Source organism: Oryza sativa, chromosome 1 (genome assembly GCF_034140825.1).
Source record: "Oryza sativa Japonica Group chromosome 1, ASM3414082v1".
Classification (NCBI taxonomy): Eukaryota; Viridiplantae; Streptophyta; class Magnoliopsida; order Poales; family Poaceae; genus Oryza; species Oryza sativa.
Genome location: NC_089035.1, coordinates 24,525,804 through 24,541,358, shown reverse-complemented (window position 1 = coordinate 24,541,358; position 15,555 = coordinate 24,525,804). Strand labels below are relative to the sequence as shown.

At 35.8% G+C, this 15,555-nt stretch overlaps 1 protein-coding gene across 1 annotated transcript; it reads left to right on the top strand.

Moving 5' to 3' along the window:
* The first annotated feature begins 2,058 nt into the window (after nucleotides 1-2,058).
* LOC9269401 (transcriptional corepressor LEUNIG) lies at nucleotides 2,059-13,587 on the top strand. Its single transcript, XM_015778666.3, has 18 exons — nucleotides 2,059-2,353; nucleotides 4,531-4,628; nucleotides 4,845-4,954; nucleotides 5,909-6,238; nucleotides 6,337-6,428; nucleotides 6,955-7,042; nucleotides 7,150-7,225; nucleotides 7,459-7,508; nucleotides 8,530-8,799; nucleotides 9,947-10,093; nucleotides 10,611-10,841; nucleotides 10,920-11,037; nucleotides 11,764-11,873; nucleotides 11,945-12,094; nucleotides 12,186-12,350; nucleotides 12,454-12,573; nucleotides 12,997-13,203; nucleotides 13,297-13,587. Exons 1-18 carry the CDS (start codon nucleotides 2,319-2,321, stop codon nucleotides 13,441-13,443), a joined length of 2,544 nt encoding a protein of 847 aa, XP_015634152.1. The 5' UTR covers nucleotides 2,059-2,318; the 3' UTR covers nucleotides 13,444-13,587.
* The last annotated feature ends 1,968 nt before the right edge of the window (nucleotides 13,588-15,555 follow it).

Here is a 15,555-nt window from a genome sequence, read left to right as displayed (position 1 = left end):
ATCACGCCCTCACGCCCTCATCACAACCAGTCATCATCGACCATGCCCATCGCTACCAGCCCTCTTGCCCTCCAGTGGGTAGCGAGCTAGTGATGTCGCGCGAAGTTGCCACCCCCAAATCCCAATCCGAGGCGGACCATGGCTCCTCTACTTCATCGTGGAGGAACGAACGAGAAGTAGGAGGAGGCAGTTGTGCTCGGACCGTGCTGGCGTCACCACGTCACCAAGATACAAATCGAGAAGGAAAAGCTCAAGCCTGCCGTCCTTGTCAATGTCGGTGGTTCGGCAAGTCAATCTGCCTTGTTGGTTTTGGTTTTTTTTTTGGGGGGGGGGGGACTCAGTAGGATGTTTGTTGCCTTTTGGTTGGTTCCGATGTACCAATACTTCCAGATCTGCTAAGGCTCAGGTGTGTTGATGGATGAAATATTCCCAATTGATGGGTACACAAATTTTATGCCAAGACTTTGTGATTCGCAGGTTGCTTGATTTCTTATTCTTCAATTGCAGAAATTATAGTTTGCAGCTATTGTTATCTTTGATATATTTGATATCGTTCTTTGAAGTGCATTGCGTTGGTCATAGGTGGCTTGCAAGCTAAACGAGCTAGCTCGAGCTGCTAACCGAGTCGAGCCGAGCTGGGATTCTAACTCATTAGGATAACGAGCCGAGCCGAGCTAGCTCGTTATCCACCCTATGTGGAGTACACCACTTTAATACCATCATCAACCGATTACTTGATCACCACGTACTTAACGCAATTGATTTCTTGCCTAGCAAGGGTATTTTGTCAATTTTGTAGAGTTGTGTTCCTCAGAATTTGAAGTATGGGCGAATGTGTACTGACATTCCAACTGCATTGTAAAATAGATCAAATTTCTGGTGACCGTCTCTAAGCGTGTAAATCTAATTGTACATGTTTGGTATCCCTCTTCATGGCATACGCTATTTTGATTAGGATGTTAGCAAATTCTAGGTCTTTATATACTCAGATACTCTTTTAGCTTGTAGGTGCGCATTTACAAGGTTGATGCACATTTTTTAGCTTGTAGAGTAGGTGCAGGCTTTCAATATACCTAATAGTACTTAGTAAATTGCTAATAACTGGATATAAGAATAAAGAAGGATGTAAAATCAATAGAGAAGGAAACGAAAATACCCACCTGAATAGAATGATATATGAAAGGAATGGTTGAGTAATCATCAATGCATCTGTAAGGTAGCATATAGAAATGTCAACGAGCAATGAAAGGAACTATATCCCTACCCGTGCTTTTATATATTTTCTTCAAATAGAATGGTGAAAGGGATGTGTGTACTAAAAATGAAGAAATGGCCATGTGATTTTGGGGGAAATGACAAATCAATCAAATCCATAACAATCACATAGAAAATGTGCAATCTAGATTATCCCTCCACTTCCATATAAGCTCAGCTTCCCTCATTGTAACCTAACTCACTCATATCCTCTTCCTCTCTTAGGCGCCTCCCTAATTAGGACATCAAGCATTGACACTGTCCATCCCCATCTCCTCCGCTTAGCTTTCCTTGCCTCCATGTACATCCTTTCCCTTTTGTGGCAATGTTATCGTTGATTGAGCACGCACCACCATCTAATATTGCTCTATTCTTACTATCTCATCATGACATCTATGTCCACCAACGTCCTCATTCGCGCTATAGCCAAGGTCCATTGAATCTTAATCGTTCCCTCCCCTATGCCTACACTAACCTTAGCCTTCTTTGGAATCGAGGAAGTTTGTGGGAACCGAACTAAATCCTATAAAATTTATATTCTACAAAATTCATGCATATCACAGAAGGGCACATTAATTTGGCAAGCTCGTTAGAGAAGAAGAATCACACAAGTCACAAAACATATAAGAACTTCAATTATTTTATTAAAAATATTTATTCTAGGTAATAAATATGCAACAATTGACATATTTCTACCCGCATAGCTAGTTAAAATTTCCAGACACCCGATTTTGATCCAACGCTTAATAGCCATCGACCTCTTTACTATATAACTCACCCTACCCACCCCACCGAACCCTAACCAATCCTAGCCACCGCCGCGGTTCCACCACCCGCGTCGGCCGCAATCCCCCTCCGTGTGCCATCCCTAAACTTCTTTTCAACGCCGGCAAGGGCCACCACCTCCCTCCGCCACCGCAAACCTCTCATTGCCACCACCCAAGGTTGGACCAATCTCCCTCTAAGCTCGCTTCCTCATTCTAATACCTCCCCAAACTCTAAAAGCTACCATCACATCCTCACCCTCGGAGGCCGTTGGAGTTGGAGAAGCGGAAGCGTGGAGCATGGTTCTGTATTCAGATAATATGGCCCAAAACATGTGAGATTTCTTCACTGATTTTCTATCAAAAAATTCTTAGTAGATCCGTTTGTTCTAACATGCCCCTCTTTTAGATCTAGAAAGCCTTGTTATATTTCAATCCGATTCACTTTGAGAATTGACCTGTCTCGTACTATCCAATCTTTTACCCTCGCACACAACAATCTCCTTACATATGAAAGAGAACACAAGAAAAATCATCTTGAGTTACTAATGTTGAAGTACTATATGATTATGATGACATGCATCATGCATTTTTCATGATTTCTGTCCATTTTTTCATTAGTTTTTCTTCCCCCATTTCCAAAATATATGTATTTTTTTTAGTTTTGGCACAAATTAAGATTATAAATGGTTGTGATTGATTAAGACAAGAAAATAAATGGAGAAATTAAATGATAGCTAACTGGTTGAGATGGAAAAATAGTTGTTATGCATCTTGCTTCCTAGGTGGTGTTTGGCTGGCGTTAGATCAATTTGAGTGTTTTCCATTTTTTTTAGCAATACCGAACGGCGGGATGGTAGCTATGTTTGGAGGTTCAATCTTGTATGTCTCACGAGTAGGAGGATAGTAGACGTGAGTTTGGGAGCTGGGGTTTCAGGGAAACCCCACTTTGTTGTTTTGGATGGTTTTCAATAGTTTGTTTGGCTTGTGAAAATGATTTAAAGCATAACCATTTGGGGTCTAGGTCTGGAATGCCTCAAGAAAACAAAGTAATGGACCAGGGAGTGGGGTAGATTTCCTCTTGTCTCCAGAAAATGTTGTTTGTGACAATAGGTGAATCCTAAGTATTGCTTGTAAAGCGGGTCATACAAGGAATAATATATGCCTTGTTTATGACCGAGAGGGGTCTCAATATCTAAAAATATTTAGTACAATTTTGTCTTGGTTATTTTAGTTGGGAGTAAATTGTATTCACGATACATCAACTTTACAAGTGGGTATAACTTAAGAAGTAACCATACGGGTGTACTCGCTCCATCCCGAAAAAAACGAATCTAGGACGGGATATGACATATTCTAGTACAATGAATCTGGACAAAGGTATGTCTAGATTCGTAGTACTAGGATGTGTCATATCCAGTACTAGGTTAGTTTTTTTTACGGGACGGAGGGAGTACCAACTTGGAATGTATGTGTAATGGTTGTACCATTACTTAAGAAGTGAGCATGTTAGCGCATTAACTTGATTTTTTTAATTAGCATCGTTTTGCTATACATGTTCAATTTCCAAGTATATATTTTCTCAATATATAACATAGTTTTATATAGCATATTTAATATGCTGTCATTCTAGTAATTAAAAGTCAATTAAATTGTATTATTTAGAAAATTTTGTATTTTGGTTTAAATTGTAGAAGGTGAAGAAACAAATCCAAACTAGTGGTGCAAATTGAATGAGTAACATAATTTTTATAGATTAAATGCAAGATTGTAAGGTAATATCTGCATAACTGGTATATGATGGCATATAAACATCATGAAAAAACTCATCTAGCATTTCTGAACTAAAACAACACACATCTAGCCAAATTGTTGCACAAAAATGCTAAATTGTCAAGTTTCTTTTACTAGAACGTACCCATTTGCCAAGTTGATGCACTTAGATGTTCAATTCTCACTTTCTTGTACTACTAGATCATACTCGCATGTCAAGTTGTTGTTCCAAGTTTATACTATTTTACTGGGATTCAGGTCTTCTTTTAGTTGTGAATGTAGAAATGGCTAGTTTTTGTAGCATTCTAATTGCAATACGGAATTTGAGAGTACTGTTATTGTTAATGGGTATTTTTGTAAAGTCTGGACTTTGTAATAAATGGATTAGCCAAAGCTTGTTTTGTTTTGGGCTATCATTTAACAGGCTTATTGATGAGTCTTGGTGATTTCTATAATATCTTGTGGAAGCGTACATAACATAGTGTGTTAATGCACCTTTCTAATATCCGAGAGAAATCCCAGTTCCAGAAACACTAGAACAAAACATGGTTGCTTTCTACTATTATTTAACATTTTCATTTCTAAGAAATATCAAAGGTGAAAAAAGTATACAATGTGTACTATCATGTATCTTTCTACATCCTTTTTGTTTACAACATTATTGTATGATAAGTTAAAATTTATCTGTTTCAGAATCCATCCTTGGAAGGACTAATTTATTGAGTGTGTAACAAAACAGGCTGGACATTTACATATATGACTATTTTGTCAAGAGAAATTTACAGACAACAGCAAAAGCCTTCCAATCAGAAGGAAATGTCTCAACGGATCCAGTTGGTATGCATCTCCCTGATTCTTTTTATGGAGAATCACCTAGAAAGTTGCCATGGAGCTATTTTTTTTGGCTTGTGTTTGCCACCGAATTTTAGTGATTGGAAGTTTTTTTTTTGACTTAATTAGTGATTGGAAGTTGCTATGGAGTTATTTAATTTGGCTTGTGTTTGCCACAATTTTAATGATATTACTTACTTCCTTGAATTAACTTTCATACAGCAATTGATGCTCCTGGTGGCTTTCTTTTTGAGTGGTGGTCAATATTTTGGGATATATTCATAGCACAAACAGATCGGGAACATTCTGATGTTGCAACGTCATATATTGAGGTGTGTATCTGTGCTTTTATTTATCCTTTTATGATTATAATTTCCATCTATGACAAATGCTACTAATTAGGGCCTTTCATTCTTCCTTTTCTGCTACATCACAACATAGAAAATTCTTTGTTGCCTTCATAAACCATGTATAATGTAGATAGTTGAACCATTAAAAACTCAATTTTATCTACTTCATAATGTGGCATGCTAGTTAAATCATCAAACATTTTTCCAGTGAAGCCTATTTGGATTGCTAATTGTTTGTCTTTTATTTGTTAGCTCCAGTTTAGCCTGTTGATAACCTCTTTCAAATTTGTCATATGTATTTCATCTGGTGCTAAGTGTAGTCTATGAACTTTATAGTTGAGTTGCATACTTGATGATGCGTAGTTTTGGATTGAATTAAATAATAAAGCAATGCCCAAGTGCATAAAAAAATTGCAGAACAATAGACAAAGAAAAAATGGAGCACCTATCACCCATTTTGTAGCATGCCTAATGGGAGCCTTTGCCTACTCCCTTGTGCACCACCTACATAGGCACTGCACATGTAATGGGCTTCTGTTATGTCTGATCTACATGATGCATTGGAAAACCTAGTACCTTATTGTGACAAACCGTAGCTTGTCTCATGTTGCCTTGATGTGAATTAGAGTCATGAGTATAGTGTTACGAAGAGTAGTCTGGCTTGGTCATGGCTGAACCGCCTTGACGTGATATTTTAGGATATTTACTACAACTAATGGGTCTTTGCAGGTAAATAAGCTTACTATTTGAATGATGTTACTTTCGCAATAAATGAAGTATCTTTTTCCATGTGTAGTTTCTGCAGGACAAGAAAATAATTGTATCACCTCCTTAATTCTCGTGTACGAGTGTAAAATGACTTGCATTTGGAATATGATGCATTTTTCACATGAATAGATAATGCTAATTAAATTGTACTTTGCTAAAATCTTTCAGACTCAACAAGCAAAAGCAGAGCATCAAAAACAACAGCAACAACAATATCATCATCAACAACATCAGCATCAACAAATACAAATGCAACAAATGTTATTACAAAGAGCTGCACAACAACAACAACAACAACAACAACAACAACAACAACAACAACAACAACTGCATAGAGATGGTTCTCATCTTTTTAATGGTATCACAAGTGGATTTTCTGGAAATGATCTTTTAATGCGACATAACCCTGCTATTGCAAATGCTATGGCAGTAAAAATATATGAAGAGAGGTTAAAGCTCCCTTCCCAAAGAGATTCTTTAGATGAGGCATCAATAAAGGTACCACACCAAGTCCAACCTTCCTAGGCTCCTATCTGCCTCTTAGATAATGCGTTTTTGGTTGATCTAAATCTTGCGTTGTTGTGCTGAACTTATAGTTGCAACAAAGATATGGGGAAAAATATGGGCAAGTGCTTGATCCAAACCAAGCATCATTGTTGAAAGCAGCTACATGTGGACAATCTTCAGGGTATTTTCTTGCACTTTTTTTTTGTTGTACTAACATCAGCAAAGTTTACTTGCAAAGATCACTAGAACTTAGTAGATGCAACACACTACTAAATTAAAGTAATTGTGATTCTTTATTCTTTTTCAATGTATGCTATGTTCTTGTTAGAAAATTATTATCTTAATCATGCATGTAGTTTGCTATGATATACATTTGTTTGCACCTAGTAATTTCATTTTGTATATGTATGCACATAGTTAGAATTTTGACATTAGGAACACTATATTATTTTATTGGGTATTGCATTGCGTGTACACTTATAATATTATTATGGCGTGTAAGCTATGTAGCTTTATTCTTAATAGTGTAAGTTCATAGCTTATCCAGACCTGCCATGATACATGAATCATGGTTAAGCCATTCAGAAATGAAGTTAATAACCATACCAGCAAGGATTACTTGTTGACTTGTTGGATGTTCAATGCATGTAGCAACTAGCAACTTGTTGTACATGTGCTTTCATATAGTATTGACACATACCTTTCAGGCCAATTTTGCCTGGAGGTATTGGTGACTTATCAAGTACTCTGCAACAAGTTCAGGCAAGAAGTCCGCGACTTCCTATTCCAGAACAGGTTAATTTGAATTGTATACTGCTTATCACCTCTCACCATACCAAATACAAAATAACATAAGAAAAAAGATTATTACCAATTTCATCTTATCATGATATTCTTGGCAGAATATCAAAATTAGGATCAATCCAATTTTGACAAATAGAGATGTTATTTCTGATGGATCATTACTTGGTCTACAAGGTAATTTTCATCTAGCTTGAACCCTTGAATTACTGTTCTACCTTGCCTAGTAAATAATTCATGTTTCAACTTTCACTTTCCTTTTTAGTTCAAAACTCGTACCGCTTTTTAGTCTAAAAAATTACATGAGTTTTGATTCATGTTGAATTCTTCAGGCGATTGTTATTGGTATGCAAAGTTGCATAATTTTATTGGTTAGTTTTTGAAGCTAAATTGAGATGTCATTTTAATAGGATCTAATCATGGTGGAAGAAATTTTATGCTGAAAGGTTGGTCACTCATGGTAAGCTTTAGAGCCAACTATTATCTTGTATTTGGTTTAAGTGCATTTTCTTTTCTCTAGGAGACGTTGGAGACATTTATTTTAGGAAATTACATATTGCAAAAAACATGGGTATTTAATAAAAATATGTATGCATTAATTAGCGTTCTATGTTTATGGAATTCCAAGTAAAAACCCTCTACTTATGATAGGAAGCCCCTAATTGTCTGATGTCAGCTATTTTCATTTTCTACGGCATATGCTCGATGTTCATATTATATTTGCATCTGAAAATTCTATTCTTGTGATAGCTTGCTATATTGGAGGGACTAGGGACTTGTCGAGTACTGATATTTTGTTGACAGCTAATTAAAAACTACCGACAACAATTGCTAGAAATGTTTGTGCCAATAAAACTCTACCTAGCAATTCACACAAAATTCATTGGAATTTTGTTTAGTACAATGACATGGGTGGTAGCCATGCCTCGTCATCATGAAAGAAATTGCCAATGTTTCTATGTGCATTTTTGTTGTATTACTTGAGAAAACCCTTTGATTGGTTTTCTTTTAAGGAAAACCATCATAGCACACTTTATTGTTTGCAAATAAAGTTATATCGTCTAAGAGCAAACCAATAATAAAATTAGGAGATTCATCAGCCCGGTCGGGTTACTAGATCCATCCGCTTCACAAGCCAAAATGTGATTGAGAGTCTTGTGATTGTTTGTCCTACTCAAGATGCCAATGCACATTTCATATCCCACATCTGGTCACCATTTGTTGTTCCTTTTCTCTAGTTGGTGTACATTATGATCTTTGGGGTGTTAAAAGAGCACTATGTTTATGTAAATAAAAAGAAGCATGGTGTCGATAGAAATTTAAAAAAAACACCAAATACATATGTAGTTTTTCCGTATAGTGCAAAACATGACATTTACACATTATTATATTCTAGAAGCTTGCAACTTTTTTTTAACATATACATCTTTCTATTATCATTGCTCATAAGGCTTGATCAACATCGTTCTGGAATTTTGCAGCAGAAGCCGCTCCTACAATCACCCCAACAATTTCAACAACTCCAGTTTCTAACTCCACAACAACAACTTTTGCTGCAAACCCATCAAAACATGGCTTCCCTTCCAGCTAATGATGTAGAGACTAGAAGATTATGGATGCTTCATAACAACAAAAATATGGCCATTCATCTAGATGGACAGATTAATAATAATAGTGGTCATATTATTCCAAATATTGGTTCCCCTGACCAAATTGGTGGATCACGTAATAAGATAGATATGTTAATAGCGGTATGTTCTATGACTTCCTACCTTGGAAATGCTAGTTTTCTGCTGATACTCCTAATTCTGGAAATTTATGTACTAGTTACATTTCCAATAAAAGCTTTGATGCTATTAGTTTCTTACTTTCTAGATGTTGCATAACCAATTTGCTTAGAGGTGTGGCATGTCCTATCCAAATGGCACTTCTGTCTGATCTGATTAAAAGTTGAACATATTTATTTGTAGTTTTTTTATTGAAGACAATTTTACTTGTTACCAACATTTCCCTATATAACATATTTCAAACAATTTTCTATACTTTTTTTAATCATTTTCATTCGACCCTGAAAATTTTATTCTAAATGTACTTAATTTATTCTCACAATTGTAGCCTAGAAGCTTCCCTGGTGCTTTGCATAGCTTATTTATTAAGCAGAATGCTTTCCTGCTAAAGCAACTAAAGATATCGAGTCAATTCATTCTATGCCATCGAAAAAAGCGCATGTTCTATAATATGCCACCAACAAAGCTCAGTTCTACAATATACCATTGAACAACTCATTTTATTCCTTATATGTCATCATTGTTAGTTGACTGTTAGTCAAACTCCAATAGGGAGCAAAAAATGACCATTTAGCCCTTGGATAAAATTGAGATTTTGCATAATGACATGTCGCATTGAATAATCTTGGATGATAAAAAGACAAGCGATTTATATTTTTCATCATTAAGAAAAAGTAGTGGGTCATGACCAATAAAATTCATGACTACGCATAATAACATAGGGGTAAAATGGACATTTTCTCATCTTTAACGAAGTTTAACTGATAGTTTACTAGCAATGATGGCATATGAGGAAGAAAACGATTGACTGATGGTTTAACTAACGGTTGTTTGATGGTTTATTATAGAACTGAGCTTTGTTAGTGACATATTATAGAATCCAAGCGTTGTCAATGGCATAGAATAAATTATCTCAAAGATATTTTACAATAAGATATGCTGATAGTGCAGTATGAGAAGGACATTACAGGGATTTGTCTTTAGAGTGTTTTATAATACACCTATCAGAAATACTTGCTTTGGACAAGAATTCTTTCCATTTGTTTATCAACTACTCTCTTATGTTTCTATATAGTAGAAAATTGCTCATTTACAACAGTTGCAACAACAGGGTCATAGCCAGCAGCAACAGCTTCAACAGTCTACAATCTCCCATCAGCAGGCTCAAAGCTTGAATCAGCTTCACCATCAACAGGCTCAAAGCATCGGAAGTATGCTAGATGGGAGCATACCAAATTCTTTTGGATTAGCTAACCGAGTATGATGTTATAATAAAAATATGATTTATTGTTTATAAAGCTACATAAACTCTATATCATAGATCATATATATACTACATTTACACTACACTATGCAATGTTTCTGCTTGTTGAAGCATTACTCTCATTGTCTACTGAGAAAATTCGTTATGCGCCTCCAAGTTTTTGCTCAACCCCTTCTATACCCCCAAATATGATTTTTTTTTCTAGTCTATTCCGATGGAACTTTACTGTTCCATGTCTTCATACTATATCTTTTCGCTACTACTAATTGTTTTAATCATTTCTGGGAAATATTTGGAGTTGTATCGATTTCTTAAGCCTTGTAGGATTGTATTGTTACCAATATAATATTCTTGTATTGTATTATTTTATATATTTATATATACTATATTACGTTGTATCCACTAGGGTTCTGCCCCTATTAGTCTCATGAAACAAGACATATTTACGATTGCCTTCCAATATATTTAGATTGGCAAATTGCATGTTTACAATGTGTCCCTCGTTGTTCAGGCATCAAAGAAGAGAAAGAAAATTGTCTCATCCTCTGAAAGAGCTAATAGCTCAGGAACATCAAACAATGTTGGGTCGTCTTCAAGTTCTGCACCTTCAACACCTTTCACTCACACTCCAAGAGATGAAATGTCCATGCCACAACTGAAGTATAATGGTGGTAAATCAAAATCATTGTCTATGTTTGGCTATGATGACACCAAAAGCTTGATCTCTCCAACAAATCCACTGGTATTTATATACCACTCTATTTTAAAGTGCCACTAGCACATAGCTTGGTAAGTAAGATGAAAAATCTCTCAATTCCAGGGTGATGTAGACCAGTTGCAGGAAGATGGCTCCTTGGATGAAAATGTAGAATCTTTTTTATCTCAGGAAGACATGGATCCTCAGGAGACCATGGGGCATTGCATGGATGCCAGTAAAGGTATCTCCATATTTCACCCTGACTTAATGATGATGATAACCAAAATTTAGAAAGTGAGTATACATATCACAAAGCATCATATTTCATAATTGGATTGGGTACATTTAACTTTTATTGACCTTGATAGTAAAACAATCAAGAAAAAAAATCTATGCCATCCCATCATATGCAGTATCATATGGCACCTCCCTAAAAAGAGTTATAAAAGAAATGTGTGTCTTTTTGAAAAACTATTACCCTTCTCTTTGCTTAAGACTTTCACAACCTCACCACTTGTGAGATCAAACATATTGAAGGGATCATTTATCCTAAAGGATGTTTCCAATAATCAACATCTGCATTGATAGGGATCTTTTCTTCACTTCAAATTTCATTGCAACATCTAACCGGTCTCCATGCCTATTTGAACTATTGAGTGTAATGCAATTTCAATCCCTGTTCGAGCATGCATACCCAAAGTCAGCAAAAAAAGGTCATGAAATGATTTGCACAATTTCCTCATTCATTGCTTAGTATGTGGAACAGACATGATAAGATTTCAGTTTTCAGAAAGCAAAGATGGTGGGATGTGTTGTTTTAGGATTCATTCGCTTTCAAGAGGATTGAAATGCTCATATATGATATGCCTTTACTAGGGTGTTATAGAGTATTAGAGTTATGTGTTCTTTAGCTTGACTAGAATTATTTGGCAGAGACTAAATGCATAACATGTTCTCTTTGTTGTAGGGTTTGGTTTTATCGAGGTTGCAAAAGCTCGTGCAAGTACAAACAAGGTTGATTGTTGTCATTTCTCGTCGGATGGGAAACTTCTAGCCACGGGAGGCCATGATAAAAAAGTGTGTAAAAGCAACTATGGATTTTGTGGTGCTAAAAAGGCTATATATTTATACTTATCTTTTTTTTTCAGGTTGTTTTATGGTTCACAGATGACTTAAACATTAAAGCTATATTTGAAGAGCATTCTATGATAATTACAGATGTCCGATTTAGCTCAATCATGACTCGTCTTGCTACATCTTCCTTTGACAAAACCATACGGGTTTGGGATGCTAACAATGTAATTCATTTGTGTCAATTACCCTCTTATAGTAATGTCACTTTGATGTGTTCAAATGTACTAACTATTTTACTATCTTGATGCTATGCAGCCGGAGTATTCTCTCCATACTTTCATAGGTCATTCAACATCTGTTGTGTCACTTGATTTTCACCCAAATAAAGAAGATATAATTTGCTCATGTGACAGTGATGGGGAAGTGCGTTGCTGGAGCATAGATAATGGTAGCTGCGTGAACTGTGTTAGGGTATTTAATGTATGTATCAGCTATTTCTTTTCTTGTTCTTTTCCTTAGTGTTGATATATGTTGTTTGCAAGCTAAAACTTGCCCTGAATGCTTTTTTATCATATCTTCGCAGGGAGGTGCTATTCAGTTGAGATTTCAACCTCACCATGGGAAATATCTTGCAGTTGTCTCAGAAAAGATGATTTCCATACTAGATGCAGAAACGCTGCACATTTATAGGAGTGATCTACAGGTAGACAACCAATGATATTTACCTATATCTTTTTACATATGCATTTCTAGGAGAATTTCTCATATCGATAGAACTGTTGCAGAATATAGTATACACATTGTTCAGCTATGTTTAGTAGAAGTCGTTTTGCATTTACACATTGGACCATCATTCCACTAGTTGGCTAGAGCTTTTTGGATTATTTAAGACATAAAGAAAAGGTGGAATTGCATTCTTAAGTGTTCAACGCAATATATATTCTAGAACTTGACATCATAATATTGATATTGCAATTAAAAATAGTGATAACTTTTGGTTTCTGCACCAATGTATATATGCATTTAATTGTGTGCACCCACAACTCCCACCATTACATCAATACTTCAAACTATGTCATTCGGTATTTGACTCAATTGGAGCATGTGGGTCTGCGATCATGTGCAGGGGCACTTAAAGAATATCCATTCAGTTTGCTGGGATGCTACGGGTGGCTACCTAGCCTCTGTTAGTGAAGATTCTATCAAGGTTTGGTCATTTACTACAGGAAATGATGGTGATTGTGTGCATGAGTTGATTTGCAGCGGGAACAAATTTTATTCTTGTGTCTTCCACCCAAAATTTCCATACTTGCTTGTGATTGGTTGTTACGAGGCAAGTTCTCTTATATATCATATTCAAGATAATCATTTTATAGTACTTTAAAAATATTTTAAATTAAATTTTTGTATGGTTAACATCTTGCAGTCTTTGGAGCTGTGGGACATCAGGGAGAAGAATATCGTGACCATTAACAATGCTCATGATGGCATGATTCCATCGCTAGCAGCATCAAATGCATCAGGGTTGATTGCCTCAGTGAGCCATGATAGGCTTGTCAAGCTCTGGAAATGACATTAAGTTGCAACCTTCATCAAACTTCGTTGTAGGAACATGTCTTTTTTGCTGCAGATAATCATAGGACAAAATGGCAGCTAACCAAATTGTTGAACCGTTTGTGCTGAGAACTAACCCTATTTACATTTTATGGTTGTCCCAGTCTCTCAGACTCCGTTGCTGCATGTGAATCTCTGGTAATCATCATACATGTTTCCTTAAGAATGCCCCATATTTGTTGGTTGTGGTACTTGCGCAAACTCGTAGTAGTTGACGTGGACTCATCATTATTGTCGTGGACTTATAATTGCTAGTGTGTTATGCTGGAAGAAAAAAAAGTTATGGTCTTGATGTGCTTCAGGTGTCTACTGCATATTTATGGCCAAATGGGCACTTTTCTTTTTTTATTGGAGAACGTATTGAGTAGATTTTTTTCTTGAAAAAACAAGAAATATATTTTGCTATGTGCTTTCTAGGTCTAAGTTGAGTTTTGAGGCTGTTGGCTATAGGCCATGTTTTAGGACGCTTTTTTTGCACCTAAAGCTTCTTCGAGTATAATTTTCACAAACAACCAGATTCTCACAAAGATTCTGATAACTAGATGCCATAGAATCTAGAAAATGAAGTAGGATTTGTTTAGATTGTAGTCAAGTTTGCTACCAAAATTTTGGCAACTTTATCATATGGATGTTTGGTTTGCTACCAACTTTTGCCCACGCTAGTTCAAATTCTACAATATCAAATTTAGTAGTGCCAATACTTGCCAAGGTTCTCACCATCTATTTTCATAATCTCCAACTCCAAAACAAGGCCTATGGCTCGTTAATTGGCTTGGCTTGGCTAATCTGTTATACACTGTTGTAATAGACTTTTGAAGGAAAGAAGCAATTTGACTACAACACCTAGAGTCTAACCACATATATATAGTTGTCAATTTATTGTGAACATTTTTTCATCCATGTTTTTTTAATGTTTTAGCTAAGCATATCCACCAATTGTCCATTTCCAATGATTCCCAATTACTAACGTGGAAGAATAAAAAGAGCGGTAGATTTTGAAATTAAAACCAATTGCTTACGCTGAGTTCGATTTAGCTACTCTACTGAGCTACTTTCTCGTTCTACGTGGTTACGCTTTCCAAACTGATAACTAATGTGTTTAATGTGTTTTGTGCAAAAACTTTATATATAGAAGTTTCTTGAAAAAAATCCATTTTCAAGTTTGTAATAGTTAATACGTAATTAATCATTCACTGACGACTGTGTCGTTTTGCGTGAAACATATTAGCGTAACCTAACCAGAGGTTCGAACGAACCCTTACTGATTTAGTCGTCATATTTGCTTAGGGCATATTTGGACAGGAAGGGTTTTATTCAATTCCTTTTAAGTTGTAGTATAGGTTTAGTTCAATTCCTGCCAAATAGAATAGGGGTGATCTTTACCTATGTAAATGATTGCTCCGCCTTTCTTTACTCTTAGGTCTCAAGGCTACCGTAGCCTATTGATTTGCTATATTGTAATACAAAAGTTTATAGTAAAAGTATAAGAACCCTTTACTTATTTGACACGTAATAAGTCAATGACGTGTGGACAACTAATGGATCTCTTATTATAGATTGTCATGGTGTTATTGGGTACTCCTTGATGATGTACTTCCTTAAATCAAAGTATGAAGCATTTTTCTACTGAATTGTCTATTTGTGTGATACTCCTTGATGATATATTCTCTAGGCACTAGGGTTACTCCAAAGTTCTACCCATCCTATAAATCTTAATAAACCTCTCCCTTTCTTCTCTTTAAACTGCCATCACCACAACTAATTGCACTTATTATTATATAACGGTCTGTATTGGTGAGGCCCATTTAGGGTGTGTTTGGTTTGTGGTCGAGGTTGGATAGGATATGGCCATCCATATTTACAGGGATATGGTGGTACTCTTTTTTTGGTTGGGTGGAGATGGCCATCCAGTTTCTTGTTTGGTTGGATGGATGAGAATGGATAGAATAAAAATAATAACATATTAATTAATAATAATATATGTTAATTATCATTAATATAGCTATAATTTATACTAATTAACAACAAAATAGACCAATTATATCTAATCAACACTAATTTTGATAAGTTG

What these genes read in the sequence shown, in the direction of transcription:
- LOC9269401 (XM_015778666.3), top strand. Translation starts at nt 2,319, where the DNA reads ATGGTTCTGTATTCAGATAATATGGCCCAAAACAT. An exon ending in TGAAAGGTTGGTCACTCATG is followed by an intron (nt 7,509 to 8,529) that starts GTAAGCTTTAGA and finishes GGAATTTTGCAG; the next exon opens with CAGAAGCCGCTCCTACAATC. An exon ending in AGATAGATATGTTAATAGCG is followed by an intron (nt 8,800 to 9,946) that starts GTATGTTCTATG and finishes TTGCAACAACAG; the next exon opens with GGTCATAGCCAGCAGCAACA.